The sequence below is a fragment of the Anser cygnoides genome, chromosome 5 (assembly GCF_040182565.1).
Source record: "Anser cygnoides isolate HZ-2024a breed goose chromosome 5, Taihu_goose_T2T_genome, whole genome shotgun sequence".
NCBI classification, from domain to species: domain Eukaryota; kingdom Metazoa; phylum Chordata; class Aves; order Anseriformes; family Anatidae; genus Anser; species Anser cygnoides.
The window spans coordinates 2071505-2096006 of record NC_089877.1 but is presented as its reverse complement, the minus strand read 5'-3'; the positions used below and the strand labels follow the sequence as shown (position 1 = coordinate 2096006).

Genomic DNA, 24502 nt, shown 5'->3' with positions numbered 1-24502 from the left:
TTCATTTTTAAAAAATATTTCAACTCAGTACTAAAGCAACATATGGAATATCCACATACTGTGGTTATGCAGCCTCAGAAGCCTAAGTCTTTGTTAAAAGAAAAAAAATGCTTGGACATTTGTGAGGTACCACTGAAATAATTAAGATTCTGACTTCTTACCTCCTCATGGGTCACATCGTGTCCAAGGCCAGAGACAGCAAGCTCCACTCCAGGGAAGGCAGGGTATACCTAGGGCCTGGTATCTCATGCCTAGCTGGGGGGTATTCTCCAAGGCAGCACTGAGTGCGAGTGCCATGCTGCATAGCACAGCTGGCCTGTATGCAGCTGTTGCAGAGATCGCAAAGTGTTTATAACCATGGTTGATGGTCTCAAGCTTGTGAATACCACTTCACTGCTGCTGAGCTACAAGCTGTATTCCTTTGTGAAGATACTTTGTCCCTCTGTGGCAGTCCTCCATTGCTTTCAGCAGGTCTAGTACCCAACATGGAGAAACACCATGGTGCTCTGTACATAGAGTGCTTATTTGCTAAGAGCCAAAGTGAGATCTCTGACTGGACCAACTTCAGGCTTCTACATCAGGATGTTAGCCAACCATTGCAGAAGTCAGCAGCAGCTTCAAAAACACAACAGCCAGTATATTCAGGGGATGTTACCTCTAAGCTTTTTGATATCAGCTCACTGGGTATATGTAATAAACTACTGTAAGCCTATGCACCTGAACCAAACCAAGTATGAAAAGCAGCGTTAGCTTTCACCGGCTTAGTGTTCAACATGAAAAGCACAGAATATGAATTTAAAATCCAGTGCCAGATTTATCATCTAGGAGCTCAGCGATATTTCATATGTTTTAAAATATTTTGATGCTTTAACTTGTTGAAATCCTCTCGGCCAAAAGAATCCATACAAAAAATTATATGCTACAACACAAGAAAAAAAATTGCTTGAAAATGCATGTACGTTTTTACATCCCAAAAAAGAACAGTTTTGATCTCTTGTATAATATTCAGACTAACAACTATAATCTCTCATAAATTAAAACAGTACATGAGAGCTTGAAATGCTCTGATAATTTAAAATTCTTGAGCACTGCACCTGTTCACAACAGTTTGTTTCAATGACATTTTCAGCGTGGGTTTTGTAGTACAGATACTTGAGGAAATTGTAAACTAGAGAGAAAAGTTCTTAGAGTGACCACAACAAGCTTAGTAAGTGTGCTTTGAATTCTATAAAATGCAATGTTTTGACAAGATATTAAACAGCCTGAAAACCAATTCCTTTGATATTCTGCTTACCCTATTTTCCTGCATCAGCCTCACCCATTTTATAAAATACTGAATAAGTTCTTTCCAGTTAAACTATAGAGACAGTAACTGTATGTCCATCTCCTCCTATATCAATAATGCTAACATAGGATTTAGTCGTATAGAAAGGCAATAGAATTCAACATGAAGCGGATAACCCTAGGGCTAAGAAGTACAAAAATTAAAATTATTTTATTTTTGAAACACACATCATCTATGGCACAGTCCATATTCATTATGTTTGATAAATTAGTAAAATGAAGAGACAGGTTTGACTCTGGTTCTACTACTATAAAGACGAGTTTAGTTGGTCAGTTGAAAAATACAATCTATGAATCACTCACAGTCTATTTGCTGAGACAATGAACATAGTTATCAGAGCCATATGTGTAGTTTACAAGCTAATAATGCAATACTAGTGATCCTCACCTGCAAATGGACAACTCTCTTCAGTTTAAGAGAATCTCCTCTACATGGAAATAGATACTGCATTTGAATGAGATAGGCAATACAGAAGACTGGGTAACAGGTCACATAATCTGTATCAACAGAAAGCCTCTTGAATCAAACCACTGCTAGCACAAAAATAATTTACTCATGGCAAATGGTTCAACATAAAATCTGCTCCAAAACTAAAATCAGATTAACAGATTCTCTTTCTGAAACTATGCACTGAAGTTAATGAGAATTTTGCCAGAATCAAACTTAAAAACATACAATAGGAAATTCTATATTCTTTACATCCTAAATTCCACAGAACATCTGTGCACCTGTTCCATAGTCTAAAGAGGCTGCAGCTTTGAAAAGGTCTTCCATGGGTTTAGCTTCTCAGGCACACATCAGAAAAAATGCAAAACACCGAATTTTGCTTCCATTGCTATCAAGGTCACGGTTTCTATTAACTTTACTATGATCAAACCAGGATTTATGCACTGAAAGAAATCAAGAGAAATATAAAGAGCCTCAGTAAGCTACTCAGCAGGAGTACGTTATATAAGATATTGTCAGAGCAATTAGGCCTTTTAAAGAATATAGTTAAAATAAAAATTAGAATCCATAAATGCTTATAATCATCCTTGCTAGGCAGTTTCACGAAATCTGCAAGTCACCTTATCTTCTATTAATTGTATTTTTACTGAGCTGAAAAACCTTAGATTAAAAAACAGCTATTCTAGTTCCACTAACATTTACTGCACAAATACCCTTGTTCCCAGGAAGCATGTCGCATGTGCATGAAGTAGTGTTAGCACCAGCGCTTAGATCATTCCACAAGCCTTAGTGAACAAGTTAAAGGAAAATGAGCCTAAGTTTGTGCTCTGTCAAATGCAGTCTCGGGCAGAACACTAAGCACAGACCCCTGTGCAGGGACGTTTGATCTGTAGAGTCTGCAGACAGAGACTACAAGGAAAAAGGCTGCACAGCTGTGAGAATCTCAGGTGGCCATGCTACGAAGTACATAGGGCTTAACTCGGTGCCCAGCAGTGTGACCTGATCGCTGAAGCCCAGTTGTCGTGTCTGTCCTGAAAGAATCAGGCTGACCTGCTAAGCTGCCACTCTCTTGATGCAGCTGCTTCACTTTGTATGAATACTGATGTACTCTGGCTGTATGAAGAGAGGAAAAACCTACTCTCTTCTGTACTGCACAACGTGACTTTTCACTGCTAAGTATTTGGGCCAAGATGTAATTGGATGCTTTGCACAGTTCAGTTTTTGTATAGCACTCTGTGTTTCTGCACACATAATTATTAACAAAATAAATATCATAAACCACATAATTGCTAAATTCAAATCAACATATTAGCAGGTCCTTAAAAAGAAAAGGTACTATACAGAGCAGATGCGAGTGGAACTCAATTGTCTTATACACAGATGTTGAATATGTCTAACATTTACCTTGAAGACAAACATAAGCAGCCATCCTTAGGTAGCAAGTGACTGACAGCTGTTAAAACAGCTGCTCTGCTGCTTTTTCTTTCTTAGAAAAAACTCCCTGAAAGTGTTTATTGTAGATGCTTCATCTTCAGGGCAGTGATTTTTCAAGTTTGAAGGGTCAGTCATTGATCCAGATCAGCAGGCTTTTCTCTGTTCATTATTTCCTGAAATGTGCTAGTATCAGTGGCTGCTAGATGTGGGGCCATCTGGTTGATGATATTCTTACACAAAGCCTTGCTTTGCAACACTTAGGTGTTTCACACAGACACATAAAAACACGGTCCTACTTCTACATAGCAAAAAAAAATATAAATATATATATGTATATATGAAGTGCAAGTATTTCATTATAGTTTCTAAGAATGCTGTATTTTGGGTCTGGAATAATTATTATTTCTCTGAGTCTAATTTCCAGCTGCAGGAGAAAAAGAACATGTATTCATCCATAAGCCATCTAGAGATCTGAGTCATCACAGCTATATGCTGTTCTCAAACTTCAGAAATTCCCTTATCTAATACTTTTCTTGACAGCAGTATTGTGGTGCACTGTTGGCAGCAGAATCAAGACTGTCAGGGGAGAGCAGCATCAGCATTCAGTACTTCCATGATTTTATTTTTAAAGCAAACGGAAAGGTGCCATGGGAAGTCTGAACTGTAGGGAAGGATATAATGACATTTTATCTGTTAATTTCTCATTATAGTATGGTTTATAATGGTTCTTGGTCAGAGTACTTCAGATACACAGAAAGGCACTCCTAAGAGGGCTTGTGCTTCTGCTTCCAAATTCTCTAAATGGTCATTCTAACAAAGCACATGGTTATTCTCCCAGCATTCCTAGCACAGATGATTGTCCAACACAATGCAAATCTTACTAGACACGGGAATCTGAAGAAAAATTTTCACACTAACAGACTTAGTACAATTAAGGTTCTATTAAAACTCAATTTTGAGATGCTTATATTTGTAATGCCTCAATAACCTGAAGATCACATTAGTTTTGCTCTGGAGATGTCTAAATTACTCATTGAAAATAAACTATCAGATTTCTTTCTCTTTCTTTCTTTTGTATTTATTTATTTATTTTTCCCTCCAACATATTTGCCAAGAGATTTTAATTATTTTGGTAATTATTTGATGAATATCTATGAATGGTTCCCTCTCCAGGGGCTTACAAATTGGGGTTCACCAAATAACTGGTGTTTGTGACCAATCCTGTACTTTTTTACTGAGTAAAAATGCCTTCAGTGATAGCTGTTTTTACTCATATATGCTCTTGTTTACAAATTAACAAGTATCTGTCTACAAACAACCACCATGCTAAGAAATTACACTGAAGAAAAATTAGTTTTTATGAAAATATACATGAATAACATTTAAAAAGGAGCACTCATAAATCATACAAAGAGCTTTTAGAAGCTCAAGAGAGTTCTTGTAACTGCTGCTTCCAGTACTTCACACGCTGTGCTTAGAATGCAACATGAAGCTTTCAGGTCAGAGCCTAATGCAGTGTAAGCTGGCACAACTCTGCTTATTGGCATGGCTTTCCTACATTGCTTTCAGTAGAGAAGCAATACTTCATAGGATAGGGCTGTAGTCATTTGTTTCTGAGTGTCAGTTCTGCAATCTATTGCAAGAACATGAAAGGATATGAATGGGTGAGTGTCCCTTCTCACCTGCATTTCTTTTCTAGTACTTCTCCCACCCAATCTAGTCTTCTGACACTGGTCCTCAACTTGAGTTCCTCGCAATCTAACTGTTTTATATTGACTTTCACATCCCTGGATGGGATTCCTGGTTTAACTGCTTATCAATTGAGAAAGATATGAGCCAGAAGCGACTGAACAAGGGAAGACACAGAACTGCCCATTTTCCCCTCAGTCCCAAGCACTTTTCAGTGTAAATCTGGACTTAAAACTTATCACTTCGTTGACTGATGGTACTTGTTTATTATCCAACAGTTATAAAATTCTAATAATGTGGTTTTTCATTTAAAGCAAAGAATCTTCCAAATACTCAGGAGAAGATTTAATGCAAGTGACATACTGCCACCAGTCTGCCTTTAAGATTACAGGCCTGACTAAACAGTGGTCTTAAACAACACCAAACATTCAGGCTCAGACAGTTCTCAGAATTAGGAAGAGAACTCACTTGAGCCTGGGGCATGTACTTACTGCAGCTACAAGCAATCAACTTTTGCATGCAAAACTGGGACACTGCTGGAAATGGAGCTCTTTAAGGTCTAAATGTATGACTGAAGAGTGGCTTTGCTCCTTCAAGTTCAAGAATTAAAACAGTATCTTAATGCTTTTATGCATGAAGCACTTAAAAAAATAAATCCCGCAACCCCACATAAACTTTATGTTTTGTACCGTTCTGCCACAACTTCTGTTCTGTCTTCCCTTCTTTTCCTTTACATTTTTCTCCTGTCACCTTCTCCCTTACTTCCCAGTCTACCACATCTCCCAGTTTTCCAGTTTCCCTCTACCATCACATGGAAGGGGGTCTGCTTCTTCACATCCCCCCAGGCTGCCTGTATCCAGTGCACCCTCTTTGGCCAACAACTGCAGGCCATTGTGATTTGCCTCTGAGCTGTTTTCACGCAACTAAAGCAACATTTTTACCACCACTGAACAGTATAGTAGGAACCTGTTTTAACTACTGCTGTAAACTATATTACTCTGTTCTCAATATTGTCTGCAAAAGATGAAGTATGGACTTTATGGCAGGCACACAGTTACCTATTTTCTTCAGTGATTTCTTTCTTGAATGAAACATGCTAAAAGAAAACTATCCATATATACAATTCTGAAATGATTACTTGATGTCAAATAGCTCATCTAAGCTATTTCCCACACAGAAAGCTAAGAATCCAAAAACATTTGAAAGAGGGTAGTGGTGAAAAAAGAAAAAATAAAGTTACTCAGCTTAGAACAGAGGCTATGGCAATAACTACAAACAGCAGTTTAAACTGCATAGGAGGGAATAGATCTTGGCAGCCAGATCTAGCTCTGAAACAGTAATATGGTATAGCTGTGACAGCAAAGCTTTGCACCAGAGCTAACACCAGCTTCACCAAAACCTTCAGTCATACAAACCTGAACCATAAGACTAAACTTTTTGACTAACCTGTTTCTATAAGGACTGACAAGTGAGCAAAGTAATCCCCTTTCATTTCCCCTAGCATTTCACCACTACTAGAATACAACTAACATCTTACCTGTATCTTTTGTACTCACTAGGAGGTTCACTAAGATTAAATGGAATATTTATTCAAATATTTTTGATATGCTAGAGGAAATGCATGTGGCTGTATCTCTGCTGTAACAAGAGATTCTATATGTGCAATGGATATCTCTTAGAAGTATGAGAAATATTTTTTGTTAGAGCTTTCCCTGTTTCTAAAGTAATCTGTAACATAGAGAAAAGACTGTGCTCTTAAAGTTTTCACTCATGACCAGGATCTTGCTTGTATACACGCCATATTCACGTGTTTTTCTTGTTTGTTTTTTTTTTTTTTTAATCACCATTTGTTACAAAATATATATAGTAACGGGAAGGAGACACAGTTCAAATTGTAATTATGAAAGGATCAGAATCTTGTCAACAGAATTTTCCCTTTTCCCTTTGTTATTTATTCATCACTACCTCACTTATCCTGAACTTCAGCTGACATTCAAAGGTAGTTCTTTATCTGGTGAATACTAAACTGTGCTTACTGAAGCGACTTTTTGTTGTTATTGTTGTTTGCCTCTTAACTATAATTAAAATTTCTAGTTGGATTTTACAACTATGACTGTAGTCAGATGATATGCCAGAATAGAGTTAGAGAACCCTCCCAAAAGATTTAGAATAATGGCTTTGGCTTCTGGGTGAATTACACAGTGCTTTAGCTAATGCTAAGGACTAGCTTAAAAACATCCTGGAGGCAAACAGTGGGTACTACGTAATTATGTGACAAGCCACAGCCCCTGCAATGAATGAGTCTGATGGATGGGATATTCAGATATTTTTGTCCTTATCATTCATAACTTACTCAAACATGATGTCACTAGTGATCAATATTAAAGGACCTCGCAAAGGAAGTCATTACAAAACACAGTTACAGCATGTGTAACTTGGCAAGGAAGTACAGAATCTCATCTGCATTTTACCAAAGTCATGCTTCCAGCTAAGATATCCAGGTACAGAGGACAAGATTACTTTTTTGCTCAAAGTTTATATCTAAAATATTAGGATCATCTGTTTACTGTTTTGTCAATTCACATAACTGACAATTCCATTGCTAAAACCACATTATTTAAGTAGGGCACAATAGGGCCCCTTTTGAGAAAGCAAATGAGGTTGTCAAAGAAAAAAATAATTCAAACTGGAGGGATTTTTCAGAGGCCCCAATCACTTTCACAAATATATACATTTTCTTTATGCCATTTTTGCTTATGTTACTTTTCAGTGTTATATAATTTGCACATCTGTCTTTAACAAACATGTTCTAGATGATGCAAAATGTTACTTTTACTGTCAGGATTTGCCTAGAAATGCTTTCACCTATGCCCAGATGCTTGGCTACTCAGGGAGCTTTTATCCTCTTGTTTGCCCAGTTAATAAATACTAATGTTGTGTAAGAAAATAGAAGGACTTTGGTAATTTTAGTCTTTGGCACATACTAGAGTAATAGGACAACAGCAGAGAAAGAAAAAAAGGAGCTTTAAAAAAAGATTTGATGATTGGGTTTTGATTTTTGACACAGATGGGGGCTGTACATTTGTGAAGAAGGGGGCTGTACATTTCAGATTTGTGAAAATGAGACAGTAAACATACCAAGTAAAGAAGATGTTTCAGATAATGTATAAACTATGAATATACTCATGTATGTGCATAAAGTATTTAAAAATGCATTGTCATTCACACACCACACACAGATCAGAAATGAAAGCTTTTTATCAGCAAAACTGTATCAATGCTGACTCTCGTACTCCTTAAATTCTTTCAAAATGAATGAACAAACTTCTTTGTCAAAGTGCTACTATGTCAGTAATTCCTAACTTAGGGCAGAACTAATTTTCTACCTTTCTGTAATAGAGATACTAAACAGCATAAGGAGGTTTTGTTGCAGGAAAACAGTGACAGGTACATGATGGTTCCTCTTACACAGTCTAGAAACAGCAGCAGCAATATACGACATCATTAGCCAAACTAACCTGTGGTGTCATTCCATGGCAGATATACATGATTGGGATATTCTCTGTGTCTGGCCCTTGATCAAGGCACAAATCACTTTTCAAGGAATTCTGCAGCTAAAATAAACAAAAAAGAAAGAGATCAAGCAAGTCTTAGATCAGAAAAAGAAGTATGATTATATTCTTTTTTTTTCCCAATAAAATTGTATGTACTTGAAATATGCAGAAGTAAAAATACTTGTTGAAGTGAAGATATGTGAAGCACCTGGACTAAATTCTTCCTTGTAGATAATCTAACACTACTGATTTCAATAATGTTGCACAAGATTTCAGGGAGGGTAGGGGTCAAAAAGCCTTCAGAGAGCAATCATTTTTTTCTATAAATATATTTTTAAATATTTTTATAGAATAATCTATGCTTCTAAGGTACACCCTATATACAAAAGAGTTGTTTATTTATTTATATATATATATATATTTTTTTTTTAAACAGTGTAAAGGTAGCTGAGGAGTATGGATGGAGTTTTAAACACAGGAGAAAGCCCTCTAATAAAACTGTTTTTCAGAATCACTCAGGAGATTCTTTTGATTTCTGGAAACAATTCAAAAAATCCTTTCTGCTGACACTTAGAGACTTCTAGCCCATTGGTATGCATTAGCTCTTCTTCACATTATTCAGGACTAACCCTTCTACAGCAATCCAGCCATGAAAGGACTGCAAAGCACTTGGCCTGGTTCTTCGCTGATCCCTATATGTTACCTATGCAATGCTGAGACAGAATTTTCTGTAAGTGAAGTGCTAAATTAATGAGCACAGATGGCTAAAAGGTCTTTGTAGAGTGTAATGCCAAAGATGTGGGTTGCATACCCATGGGCATGTACAAAGGTGTACAGTGGTATAAGATTGGTTCAGAGAACACAAGATGGCAAATGTAGTTTGCAACCACCAGAGACTGAGCAGTCCTGCCAGCTGCGTACAGGGACCTCCTTTGAGAAAAATAAATAGATATGCTTAGAAAGGAAATCCAAAAGTGCAGTGGTATGTAAGAACTGGACAAGACAGAGACTGAAGTCAGGCAGTGAATAAAATCAACATAAACTCATCTTCACAAGGTTTCCAAACCTTAACTCCAAACCTAACTAACTTTGGTAACAGACATGACAAATCTCAATATCAAAGAGAAAAATATGCGCTCAATATCAATGTGTGACTGAAAAAAGGGAAAGATCACACCCATTTTTTAAAAAGTGTAGAAAGGAAGACACTAGGAACTACCAACTGGTCACCCTCACATCTGTGCCTGGGAAGATCATAGAACAGATCCTCTTGGAAGCTACGCTAAGGCACTTGGAAGAATGCAAGGTGATTTGTGACAGCCAACATGGCTTCACCAAGGGCAAATCAAATCTTTAAGGTTCCTTCCAATCCAAACCAGTCTATGATTCTATGATAATATTGGCCTTATTCTTAGGTGCAAACTTAAAGAATTAAGTGAAATTTCCTCTCTCTAATCTTTATATCCATTAGCCTTAAGCATAACCACAACCATGACTCTAATCGTAATCAGATATTAGGCAACACTCTTTATCCAGATCAATGATAAATACAAGCCTTATTTATTCAAGCCTGGATCCGTAACCGGCTTTAGCTTTTTAAAACCTCTTCCACAAACTCAAACTCTACCACTTGTCCTAACCCTAATATTATAACCTTTCCCAAAATAATTCCCATGATAAAGGAAGCAAAACACCTCTGCCTTGGCCAACATCAGCGTATGACTTATCTTAAAGGGCTGGCCCAGAAGTAAAACAGATTCAGAGACTTTAGGGTCCCAAGCTGTAAAAACAACCATGAACTTTAGCCCTAACAGCGGCAGTATCAGTGATCAGGCACTACAGAAAAAGAAACAAAATGCTAGACCCCTTTGAAAACAAAGATATAACAGGAGCTTTCCAGACTGAATTTCTCAAACTCTTTTCCCAAACAACAACTCTACAATTAAGATAAAATATTCCTAGAGAAATAAACACTACAGAAAACTGGGAATAAAAGACACTGGCCTTATGACTACAAGACTTGTTTCAAAATCTGAGGCCCACGTAGAAGCCACCACATACTAGCCTCTTGTACAAAGTCACAAGATTCTTAGAAACTATCCCTTTCCAAAATCTAATGGCTATGTGGCAACCCAAAATTAACTCGATAATGCAGTTTTAGACTAACAAGATATTAATTACTAATTATAACCCAAAATATAACCAGGTTGCCAGTCCCCCCACTGAAAACAAACAAACAAACAAATAAAAACCCCAAAGAAATAATTAGTACTGCCACTTGCTCCCTTTTAAACTTAACAGCCTTACAGTACACAGAGATATACTACTGAAATTTTGTATTTGCAAAATTATCTCAAACATGGAGCCAGAATCAGGGAACTAGCCCTACACAAAATACTTTTGGCCCCACTTATGTTGCTTTCTCCTAACTCTGAATGTACTGCAGAATTCATAAATCCTCAAATCTTTGATTCTCAGGCCAGTATTTTGCCAGTGCTACTGTATTATATTCTCTTCCTGACAGAGGGATCTGGAAGTTCTAGAATTGTCAGGACTGATAGTCATTTTCCTAATTATGTCACACCTGAAGTACCTAGGAAGAAGAAGAGCTCTAGAAACTTTTATTTCCCAAAACCTAGTCCCAACCTCTGAAATAACAAAGAGACAAATCTGCAGGTTTAAAGTAAACAAATCATTTTCTGTGGACACAGTGTGCTGATAACTTTTGAAAGTAACCCAAATAATTACTTCTGTGAGCTCTGGAATTGGTATCCAATGGATATCTCAAGAGAAATAGTTGAGAATAATGGAAATGCACATGCATCATCTTAAAAAAGAGAAAACAACCCACACCAAACCAAGTCACCCTACAATGTTTTTAAATGAAAGGCTACATTTAAACTATATATATATATCTTTCTGTGCATAATTTCATTCTATTATATTTGGCAAAAATAATTACTGCACGTGTAATCTAATACCATGCTGGGATATTGCAATACCTAACTTCAGTCCTTTTGAGCAACACAAGAGGAAAATGTCTCCATTTTAGCTTTTCGTTTCCAGATGTTCAAACGATGCCTATTCAGATGGCTTTTGTAATTTTTATTTTTTAAATTAATGATAATGCTAGTATTTCTACAAAAAGAAATTAAGACAGTTCATGAATAGAAGCACTTACAAGAATCAGCAAGCAGCTGACTTTCTTTGAAATATCACACCTTTCTCTATGTTAAGACTTGCAAGAGAACAGGAAAGCAGACATGAAGGAAGACTAGAGATCACAGGAACTCTTAGTGTAAAGATTGGGGCACTGTCTTTTTATTTCATACAAGCATTTCATAAAACAGCAACCTGTGTATTTCATAAAATACTCTCCCCTTTACCTGTACAGATACTTGGCCACAGCTGTCCACCACTCCTTTTGTGGTAGTACAAATAATGAAATCACTCCTCCTACCTTATTTAGCTGATGAGGCTACAAATGTTCTGCAGACAAATGACTGGATCATGTGTTTTATTATGCAGTACCTTAATGTGCATGTTCTGCTGACCAGTGAGTTCAGTATTTCTGTAATGAACTCTCCTGATTATTTTTGTTTTGCATATAGCCAGCAAAAGCTTTCAAAGGCTGATGAAAAGTCTTGGCAGAATATAAAATCATAGGGTGACTGTTCACTGTCTTTCATTTCGTTTTACATGATGCTGAGTTAATACTAAGACTACGCAACAAGTACCTTATCTAATCTGTACCTGTAAGCAGAATCATGCACCTATCAGCAGCTATATACTACCTTCTCCTCAGGCAACTCTGCACCACCATCTAATAATGATCATGGTACCGCTGAGTCAATGGAAGAGGCTCCTTGCATGCAGGTCTGATTTTGGCATTGTTCTGAGCTATTTTGGAAGTTAACCATCATGCCACACATTTAACAATGGCCTAAACCTTTGTTGGAAGTGTTTTCTTTTTGGATTGTATGAAAAGCCAGCACAATCATTTCAGTTGATCATCAAAGGGGTCATGGAACTTTGTGGGGCATATAATCACTTTAATTGCTGTAAAAGAGCTTCTGCTCTAGGGAACATTCACAGTCTTCTCAGAGCCACACTGGCAAACTGCAGAACTCATGCTTCTTTTTGGGCAGAAATGTCTCAAACAAAATCTTTCACTTGTATGAAATGTAACTACAACTCTTAGTGGTTACATTTCCTAACTGGGATGTGCATGCAAAAAACAAAAACAAAAAAACTAACAAATTGAATTCACAGAAATAAATTTTTGTGAATATAATACTGGATAGAGAATGAGAAAAGGACATCCTCACTCCACTAGCTTATTATGTGCCCATATTAACTTACTACGTTCATCTTCCATGTCGTGCACACCTATCCTCTCTGTTTAGATTGCCGGTTTTCTAGGGGCAAGAATTGTCTCTGCTTTAATTAGCACAGTGCAACTCGAGCATGATTTCAACACAGACAAGGGTACTAGTGTCACACAAGTAATGACAATGATAATCCCAAGATAGAAACATTTGAGGCTCTGGCTACAATATTAAGTAGCCTGCAGTTGAGATATTGAGCCTATTTTGTTAATTCACCTGCTGATTGCAATCCTTCCAACTGACATCTCCAATATGCCTAAAAAATCATGCTTTCAATATCAAATGGAATGCAAGCCATGGAACAAAATGAAAAAAAAATCTGGGATGAAGACAGTATACAGAGTATCTCAGCATGAACTACAGCAGAGCAGCAATCTCTGTCAACTAACCAGTCTATCGAATAATTTAGGGATTTCAAGTTTATCTCACTATTTTACTTGAAGCCAGGCATTGTATTCATGAATTACTTCCATGATTACTCCCTTTTTCCCCAACACCTTTTTAAAACAGGAAATGTAAACAAGATCCTTACCACCCCATAGGCAACAGTATCTGAATACATTCTCATTTCTGGATACACACTGACAAGATACCACCTAAAGGTCTTGCACTGGAGCTTCTTCCTCAGGGCCTTCCTCTCAGAAATATCACCAATATCAATTCCAGAGTCCTGCACATAACGAACAGAAAAAGTAGGAAACACATCAGTGATACACTTTCTTCTGTATAAATTGATCACCCAGAGTCTCTCCTCATTGCAAAGATGACCACGACCTATGATAATCTCCACCTGCTGGCCACAGAGTGTTTGTGTTACACACACATTCTGCAAGTGCCCTTACCAAATATAATATAGGTCACCATGGTGGAGTCTCTTTCAAAGTCTGCTCTGGTCAATGGAAACACTCTTACTGAATTCAGTGCGGTTTAGATCTAGCTTCCAATGAATATAACTGTTGTTCTCTAATATCCTGGCACTTTCCAAATCCAAAAGCAATTGGCAGCAGGTAGCAAGTTGCCCTGGAAACAACTTTATTGCTGGCATCCCACTGTGGCCTAATCATTAGTATATTACACTTTCTGGCCATTTCTGAAGTCTGGGTTTATTGCTTCACTGGAAAGAGCAGAAGCCCTGGTCACCTTTCTGAAATATCACTTATTAAATTTCTATGGTAATGTAAAAAGAGAAGTTGATATTTTTGTTAGAAGCAATGGTGGAATGTTCTCTCCCCCAATTTTTATTTTCCTTTACATTTCTGGCTAACCTAATTTCATGTGACATACTTCTTTGTAGATCATAAAACGTGAGTTTCATAAAGTCCCTGTATATAAAAATCAATACTTTATCACATTAAAATCATGCAACAGAAATTTTTAGAGAGGGATCTAAGTGCAAATCCATGGCTGATGTTTGACAGGAAGTAAAGTGAGACATTTTGCTCTACGTTGTTCTCCACCACTTCTGCCTCGGAACAAAATGCAGGATAAATAAACTTTCTTTTAAACAGCAGACTTTGCTGGGCCAAAAATACCCCAAAGATTTTGTTAGCCACAAGATATTTATTAAAAAAAACACCCTCCCCTCTAAATCGGTCCATTGCATCCCTGCTCCTTTCTCATGCAACTTGGCATGCAGCCATGTTTGTTTCTTCACATTTTATTGTATGAGGTAAAAAAGGGCATCTGGGGCCTCAGTAATCACATACTTCCATGCAGCTGGAAATGGAAAACAGCTTACAAAAGGCACACTGGCTTTAATACCAGGAACAATTGAGTGTGTTCCTTCAAAGTGGAGAATGTAATGGGAGGGGGGGAAAAAAAAAAAAAAGAAAAAAAACCATAGGGGAGGACACATGCAGAGCATAGCTCTTGTTTCTGACACTTGAAAAATCTTTCCTTGGGGTTTTAAGTGCTTTTCCGAATCTATTTATCTAAGTAGTTATGATGCAGAAATCACCATGGTATCTGAGATCCCCATTAGAAGCCTTCAGTACTTCAGAGCCACACACAGAGATCCCAAGAGGGCAGTCATTTCACACTGCCAAATGAGTCAAACTCCCTTTATTATTATTAGCTCTCAAAGACAAAAACCTTTGGAAACATTGGATTGTGGGGCTTTTCACAGATTTGGGAACTCTTCCATGATAAAAACAGGCCCTGTGGTTAACATCTTGGAATAACATCTTTTATGGAAAGTCCCCACTCTTATAACTACATTTCAATGACCCACTCAGTCCATTACCAGTGCACTATTTCATCTGCTTCCGGGTAGAGAATTACTCCTATAGTTATCCACTTGTAAAACTGTACTTAGTCATGCTATCCATCTGTCCTCTGCACGTCTCTCATGATCATGTCTTGACATCTTTTTGCCTCAGCTTAAGCTACGTTTGTTTTGAAGATTTTCTCTCTTCTGCATTTCACCTTTAGTTTAATCTTGAGATAAGCAAAGATGAAACAAAAATATTGCTACCCAGTCCAATATCTGAATTTGACCTAGTCCATCCCCATCCAGCCTTTTGCAGAGTGTATCTTTGCACCCTGCCTAATGGAAGTCTGTATTAAAAGTGTCCCACAGGATGTAAGTTACTTTTTACATAACTTTACGCTGAATACTCCTTTCTCATTATGTTTTTATACCAGCCGGAGACTGCATTGCTCCTAACCCTTTGATGTATAAAAGCAGTCTCACACTAATGACGTAGATTTTCTTTATATACTGACTGATTCAATTAGAGTGCTTGGAAGTGTAGTTTTGTGCTATTTTCCTCTTCCCTGTAAAAGGTCAGAAGCTTTTCTTAAGCACATGCCCGATTCCTACTGCTCTAGAATCTGTTCAGTACTAGCAAAATTTAGCATGGGAAAGGAAAAGAAAGTCCCAAAGCTCCTAAGAGCTTATGACCTGATTCTTGGCACCAGGACTCACACAGTGAACATAAAGATGATTAAAACAGCTTTGAATTATACAACTGACTTGGGGTACTTGAGCACACATCAGACTGTCAGAACAAAACAAAGTCCCAGTGCTTGTTTAATTCCTTCCCAATTTTCCATATGGCAAAAAATGGAAGCTGGATGAACAGCACTTGAATGGGCTCACCTCTAAGTTGCAGACCCCATCTGACAGGAAAAACCTCTGATGGTCATAAAGGTCCCATATTGTCTCCAAACATCCTGTAGCAATTACTAGGTAATGAGTATACTCAGGCTTTAAAGGCCTATTTCAGTTGTGAAAAATAAGCCATTTCCCAGTGTATTTTAAATAAATATGTCGCTATGTATGTGCTTATTTAGTTTTCGACAGCGGTAAGAAATAAAAATGAAGGTTGTTTATGCTTGGTTCTGTAGATACACGTATTAATAGATTCTTCCCTACAACAAAGACAACTCCTTACATTGCAGAAGAGGCTAGCACTATTAAAAACTGATTTAGCACTTGCCGTCTCCAGCTTTTAAGTCTGTACTGCTGTTTGACAGCAATAGCCTTTGTGAAAATGAAAAGAGAATATAATCTGCATTACAATCTATTTAAGCAGTTTAGTGCAATGATTAGTGCAATTGTGGTTGAAAAATAATGGACATGGAAGAAAAAAATAAGAATACTTTTTTTTCCTCTTTGAAACTATAAATGAAATCAGTTTTGTCAGTACAAGATCTAGCATGCAAACATCTTGACAGACTTGGTGACCTGAAGAAATCAGTTCAATCCACAAACTACATTTATATTTCATTTGTTTAACAAATTAGTTCTAAAATTTAGTATAAAAGGCTTATTTCCTGATACATTGGCACAGTCAGGACACCTCCATTTAATAAATAATAACAACAACTGATACAACCACTTTTGTATTGATAGATGCTAACACTCCTTGCCCTTTAGTAGCTTCCCTTCAAAATCTGGTAGAATTTTAACTGTGTGATTGTAAGTGACACAAATTCAAAATAACGTGTAATATGGATTTGATGCTTCTTTTTTTTCACATTTCTACAACTACTAGTTTAAATTTAGTCTCCATGCAAAGTTGTCAGTGAGGTTGACAAGAAATTCATTTTTAAGGAACCTGCAGACAAAGGAATTACTTCTAGAATGATATAGCTACATATGTATTTATGAATGCATGTATATATGTAAGCATATATGCAGAGACGTATTTTATGTCTATACCTGAGACACATATTTATACATGTATACAAATAATAACAAAAAAATTCCTAGCAGAAAATCAAAATTCAGAGTAGGAACCAAATCCCAAAGGCTGTAAAGCCAAAGCTTGCAAACACAAGCTTTTGTTACTTACCTCCTGGGGTATGTTCCATGCCATATAGACATGGCTCTTAAATTCATCCATCCAGACTTCAGCCACTCTTAGTGCGTTTCTCCGGACATGAGCAGTTAGATCTTCTGTGTACGGTTTATGTGCTCTTTCAATGTGGGCAATCCTTGAGCAAGGTAGAACTTCAACACTCCCTCCACACTGCCACACCTAGGAAGAGAAAAAGACAGCCTGCTAGTGACAGCTCCCTACACCACTGCCAGTGGTGTTTTTAGACAGTTGTGGGAGGAGAAGATTATTACCTTCCCTTACCATGAATTATTACCACTACCTACCTTACTACAGAATTCGTATATTACCATTAGCCACCCATCACAATTTTCTGGGATGAATTTAGCTATCCTCAAGATTATTAATAAAATTATTTATAAGGCATCCAAATACAATAGCATCTGGGTTCAAGTTTTAAAGCCTTGCAGTTATTTCTCTTAGATTGCACAGTCCCTCTCAACACATACATGCAATGTTCAGAATCTGGGGCTAGCCAGCCTTACATTACAGAGAAACTAAACCAATGGAATTTTTAAGATCATATATATGCATCTTATGCTTTCCTGTAAACATAGCTCAGAAAGGATCAAGTTTATTTCTTTTGAGGAGTGCAAAAGATTAGGAAGATTATCTAGTGAAAATGTTCTATGAACAATTTGAACACGTTATCCTTATAAATGATAATACACTTCTAATGTAGGTTAGTGTACCCGCTCAAGTGTGTTTCAGATTTGACCAGTATCACCGTTGAGCTAATGCCCATAACATTTATCATGAGTATTATATTCATTTCTGATTTCCTTCCCTGCTTTCACTTCAAGAGAAAACAACATCCGAAGCCTTAACAGTCAGTGATGTAGCTGAAATATTTTACATGCAAGTTCTTTTCCTGTGCATCTCGTATTATGTGAATTTCCTAAAAAGATCAAGGCAGCAGATTCTTAATGGTTTAGTGGATGCTGTTCACATGAAAACCTGTATGTACTGAAACTGTTTGATCCTACCGAACAAGTCCCTCAGTGTCCCAGAGATAGGCATACTGCACTGAAAAGTAAGCATGAAGGAGTTTGCCTTATGATATTTATCTTATGAGAATGAAGGAGTTTGTCTTATGATACTGCTAGCAGAGATTCCTGAGGTTTGGTGTCATACACCAAAATAGCCAAAAATGAAAGTGAGGTGCTCCTTTCCCTGTCCAGCTCATCCAAGAGTGTATAATCTGGTGTCCCTCCCAGTGCTCAGGGATGTGGGTTGGCAGAAGTTCATGATCTGGAGCTGGTCTCAGACCCCTCAGGTGTGTCTGCCCTATAGGCATATGCTCCACTAAGGAGGCACTTTGTTCAGTCATTCATTTTATATATTTAGACATCTGGCTTGAATACAGCATTTAGACATTTGGCAGCTCCTGAGACCAGAAAATGTGGCATGGATTCAGAATGTTTACAAAGCCTTTTCTGAACCGGTGCCTAATTGCATATGCTGGGAGAAGAGACAGAGCCTTGATTTTCAAAGCTCTCTGGAAGATCAGCTATCTCATGGACCTACGGTACAGTCAAGAAGGCAGCTGAAAAGACTTCAGCATGTCTTGTGTCCCTAACTTGGAAAACTACAAGAATACATAAATTTGATCACTACCAACATCAAAGTGAAACTGAGATGTTCATAAATACTTAAAAAGAAATAGGCCATTCATTGATCTGGCACAGGAATAAGTAATAATCTTGAAACAGCACTTGTGTTCTTTTTAATTTTCATATAAAGTGGGCAATCCAGCTTAGCAAGCTAACAAAAATACTAGTTTCTCAATGGTTTAATTCTAAATGGTTCAGCTATATTTCCTAATAAAGTTTAAATGTGAAGTATCATCAGTCTTCGCTCACTCAATGCCTGCTTGCAATCCAAGCTATTTCTCAGTACGGCATTGACATCCAACTATAAATTTTCAGAGTTACTCACTGTACACTGTTTAAATTAGTTTAATAAAAGACAAGGAAGATGTAGAGATGGTCATAACTTAGCCTATGTCAACACAATTCACATACTACATGCCCTGCCTACTCACTCTGCCTAGCCTTTGCTCATTTTAAATAGGGATGGCCTCTCTCCAAATACAACATGCTAACACCAAATCTTTTGTGTGATTTTCAGTTAGGTCTGAATGCCATCTTGACAACAAGCTCAGCCAGAAGTTCACTGTCTGTAAGAAGCTGTATTTCCACATATCTGATTTTTTTTTCCAGAATCTGAAAATTCAAAGAGTGCATTCATCTGTAATTTTAGTACAGATTCACTAATCAGTAAAATCTAATTTGACTTTATAATGAAGTCATATGTGCTTTCATAAAACACCCCGAGCTGACCAAGTCTTCCATACAGTTTGTAAATAAGAACTACCTAATACCTGAATAAACTCTAATAAATCAAATCTGGAGGCCACCCCCTTGTATCAGACACTGTCAATCTTTGTTCTATTTCCAAAGACTAATTAATTACTCTGCAAGAACTATGGATTAACTTAAAAATTTAGTGCTAAGAAGGAGCTATCAATACAGATGCTGACAGAACACACGGGTTGTATTGAACAGCTTCAGAAGAAAATCCTATTATTTCTGAGCAAAAAACTCTTGCAATCCATGAAAATGTGATTCACATACACCAAAACTGGACTAGCAGTATATCATAAAATCATAGAATGGCTTGGGTTTAAAGGACTTTAAAGATCATCTGATTCCAACCCCCCTGCCAAGGGCAGAGACACCTCCCATCAGACCACGTTACCCAAAGCCCCATCCAACCTGGCCTTGAACACCTCCAGGGATGGGGCATCCACCGCTTCTCTAGGCAACCTGTTCCAGGGCCTCACTGTCTCTGAGTGAAGAATTTCCTCCTAACATCTGATCTAAATCTCCCCACTTCTAGTTTAAAACCATTCCCCTTTGTCTTATCACTATCTGCCTGTGTAAGAGCTAATAGTTTCTATATATCACGATGAGAAAAAGTCCTTTAATTAATTACTTTTTATAGAGAAATACAGGAGAAACAAATGTGATCTGATGCTATGCAAATCATAAATTATGCTACTGTATACAGAGCTTGCAGTTACAGCACTAAACAAGAAGTGCTACCCCAGATGTAGGCTACAAAGCCTTGCACAGTATTTGCAGAGTGAAAGGAGTTACAATACTTAGTGAGGGCAGAAAGGACAATCCTGACTTGCTCTGATGGTCAAGGACAAGCCATAGTACCCTGCTCTCCCACAAGCATTTTGAGCCCACGGGATTACAGTATGATGAGAAAACTCTTTTCTCCAAATGCTTCATTGCACTTAGCGAGAAACCAGTTGCAAAGAAATGTATGGAGACATCAAAGTTGGATTTTCAAATGGCATGAAACTCTCCTGGAATCTCGATGGACTCTGGAATCCCAACTCGAACACACAACGAAAACTTCCAGGCAAGGAACAAAGGGTTTTGCTAGCCCTACTACACTAAATACTAAACACTACACTGAGCAGGATATATGAATATTAAACACTGTAACATGAATAACTGACTGCTACAGAAAGCATTAGCTTTTCTTGATTCTTCCCTGCTTATATGTGAAATAAGGGAATTTTGCAGCTAGGCTGAAGAACACCTATTCATTCTTTCTTTCCTTGGACCAACTGCACACTTCAGTCTGACCTCTCCTGTCCCACCCCTGCCACCTTTATTTGTGGAGATGGTTGGAGCCATCCAACACACTATGATTTTTAAAGATATCCAGATAAGGTATAAATCTCACATCAAAAGTGTATAGGATAGAATCATTAAATACTCTGAACCCTACGCCTTTTGGGGAAAGACAGTTTTTAATTAAAAAAAAATAATGTTAAGAAATATATTTTCTTAAAGACTCAGCTCAGAGCAAAGACTTTCACAATGGTCTGATTTTCATCTATTAAAACTCTTGCAGACAAGAGACTGTCAAGTTAGTTAAGAACAGGAACTGAGGGGTCAATTCCTCACACCTTCACACATTTTCCCTGTGAATTCCACAGCTAGTTTTTTGCTGTCATTAGTAATTTTTATTCAGGCTTCAAGTATACTGAATAATACCCTTCCCATTTCCCTGCACTGTTATTTTATGTGATGCCTATAAATAAAGTTTTAAAATTAGTAAAGTTTTTCCAAGTTAGCGCAAATGACTTTGGCAGGAAGTCTAAAGATAAAAGAGCTTTAACAAAATCTTTTGTTTTAAAATGGGCAATGATTTGAAGTTAAATATTATGCCTTTAAGTATACTGCCCCTTCAATCAGTAATACTTAATGACAAAACCACTCATAAAAATTGTAAGGAAGGAACTTGATGAATTTCCTAAACTATGGTTAAAAGGAAACATTGTGCCCTTTCCTATTGCTTGTGAAGATCTTTTACCTGTGGTAGCTAGAGGTGGAAACTGCTAGCAATAGTCCCAATTTCCTGCCAAATCCCTAAACATACATACATGTGCCAAAATAACATGTACTTTCATCATCATGATACAATAAATTGCAATTCACATTTCATTCCATAAAAGCACCGATTTCAAAACTACAACAGGGTTCAGATTTGCCTTGAGGCAAAGTCCTTACAAAGTTTCTTGTTTTGTTTTAACAGAGTGTGAGGGACTGCTTATATGTCAGAGTACTTAACATCACTGCTAGAGCCTCAGCAGTGCAGAAAGCTTGCTTTTCTTTGGAGGAATTTCTTAAAGTTCTGCTCCTGTTGGTTTACTTTGCAAAACAAAATAAAATAAAAATTCTGTTAGAAGAAGAACAAATGCCTTTCAAAGAGCACTCACAATCCACTTCAGTGTTTTTTCAACGCTCCCTTCCAAAAGAGTACCTTAGAAGTAGCTGTTTATTCTTGAATTTCCTGAGGAGGTTTGTATATTTGGAATATCCTCAAGAAGGGCTTAGAGAGCTTCTTCCTCTTGAAAAGGTTCCCTTATCACTATCAAAAGGTGATGAAATTCCAGACCAAAATGCAAGGTGTAAAGGGACAGTCGCAGTGCCAAGGCAACTAACATGAAGCTGAAAAACTAAAATCAGCAGAGCCTGTGACCTAAACTAAGTACAGCAAGTAGCAGACAATAGGAACATTAAGTGAATACAGAGAATCTATTTGAAAAAGGGAGGTAGGAAACTACCTTCCTTTTAAGTCTTAGTTCTTGCAGCATACATGGATAATTTGTCCCAGCCCTAAAGCCCTAATTTACTAAATTAATTAAATTAAATTTAATTAAAGCCCTAAAGCCCTAATTTACTAAAGGTACATTACATGTGCAATATAACTGTGAACTTAGATCTGCGTGAATTTATGTGCAGCAAGGGTAAAGTAGCCCCACAGAGCAAACAAGAAACGCATTCTTCACACTGGAAGTAGTAAAGCGTAAGACACGTAAAGCACTGCAGAGAGAACCAAGTCATGGCCCAACACATCAGTTGCAACCTCCACACTGCTAAAGGAGTAAAGGACCACCACAGGTGGCAGACCAGTGGGACAGCACAAGCGGGACAGATGCAGAAGCAGTAACACACCAAATGGATTCCATAAGTATTTTTAAAGGTATAAGCCCTAATATCACTGTGCTATCATCCGTCACTCATTCCCATCAAAATAAGGGCAGTAATGACAGCAGTTGCACAGCCTGCAGTGTGGACCACAGATGGGTGACATCCTTACAAATGTTTACATTAATCTTGTCATAACTTCTCAAAGCAAATTCCATTCACTTCTGGAAAATGCTTTACTAGACAAAGAATCTCCATTTCTATCTATGTGTTTTTAAATCCACATCCTCTAGTAAATTATTTTCAATTGCATTTAAACATATTTGAATTTGCATGTTTAATCAAAACAATTACAATTCTGAAGCTGATGTCTCTCTTGAATATTTAATTTATACTTCATTATAAAATGATATAACACTTCCTCATTAATAGTGTTTCTTTTTATTTCTTTAATCACTGAGTGTTCTTTTCATGTTGTGGAAGTTTAATCTAATAAAAAAAAACCTACACAATGTTGAGCAGTTTATTAGCATGTACTACACTCATTGTATTTACACAGATCATGCAGTTTCTCTGAGAACTTATGTGACCTTGTTTGAAACCATCATTTCATTTGGACTGCAAACAAAACTTTAATAATTAAGTGGTTTGTTGGGATTTCTCAAAAAGCTGAAGCAATATCTAGCTTCTGTGAAGTTTGCTAAAGATGAAATTAGAAGAACTCATTAAAGATACACCCTGAAGAAAAACAAACAAACAAAAGTCAGTGTGAATTAATTACTACTATGGATACAAACAAATAGGAGCCAATTATCTTAAACATATATTTTGGAGAACAATTTAATGCAAAAAATATTTCTGAATCTTGTTAACCGTTGACATTATCAATAACCATTTAGCAATAGCCAATAATAAGCTTGATGCTTTACAGACAAATAGAAAAAAACTATTTATTCCATACCATGAGCAGGGTCTGTGATCATTTGGGGTCTGCATTTTTATTTTGGTGTTTTGACAATTGACTGCAGAAAGGATAGGGAGGATGGTCACATACAAAACCCACTGAAATCCATGTTCATGTTTCCAGTAGCATACGGTGGGTTTTGGATTGGACCCTGAGGATTTTGGGGTTGTCATGTATATTTGTATATCTGGCTCTGTAATCCTAAAAACTATAATCACTAGATGAAACACATGAATCTTTATTTAGGTGTATCTCCACTGAAGTCAGATAACGTTCACCAAATAATTGCAATAGTTACAGTAAGTACTGTAGGGTTTGGCTAACCTTCCCCAAATTCACCAAGAATCCCTGTGCAGTTACTCTTATCACAGTGGTCCTGAACAGGTTCCTCCCATTGAAGAAGTCTGCCATAACAGTAGAATTAAATGCAGAGTCCTGGCCTGAGTCATGTAAATGCATAATTTGAAAAATCAGAATACAGGCAGACAGGAGACAGGAAGAGAAAAAAAAAAAAAAAAAGAAAAAAGAAAAAGAAACACTGCTTACTGAAGCTCTGTTTTACTCCCTGCTTCCAGATGCTGAATGGGCTGGAGAAGAAAATCATGACCTTGTGTATACCCCTGCAGAGTGGGAAATTGGGGTGTAACAATTTCAACTGACTGCCAACAGTCAGAGCTCAGAACAGCATGCATTCTTTTGCATATCAGAGATTGGAGAGAGATTTTTAAAATTACTTCATCTGTTTTACTGAAGCCCTATGAGGTTTCTGAAGACTATTCTACTTCTCATCATCATACGAGCCTTTCATACTTTCAGGTAAAC

The 24502-nt window shown here is 37.2% G+C and overlaps 1 protein-coding gene across 3 annotated transcripts in view; it reads right to left on the bottom strand.

The window, feature by feature from the left end:
* GALNT18 (polypeptide N-acetylgalactosaminyltransferase 18) overlaps window positions 1-24502 on the bottom strand; it is a 258553-nt gene that overhangs the window by 34661 nt on the left and 199390 nt on the right. For all 3 annotated transcript variants that reach the window (XM_048070109.2, XM_013189125.3, XM_048070117.2), the window contains exons 8-10: window positions 17156-17341; window positions 13390-13527; window positions 8434-8529 (exon numbers count right to left, since the gene is read on the bottom strand). In XM_048070109.2, coding sequence (XP_047926066.1) covers window positions 8434-8529; window positions 13390-13527; window positions 17156-17341 — 420 coding nt within the window. The remainder of the gene's footprint in view (window positions 1-8433; window positions 8530-13389; window positions 13528-17155; window positions 17342-24502) is intronic.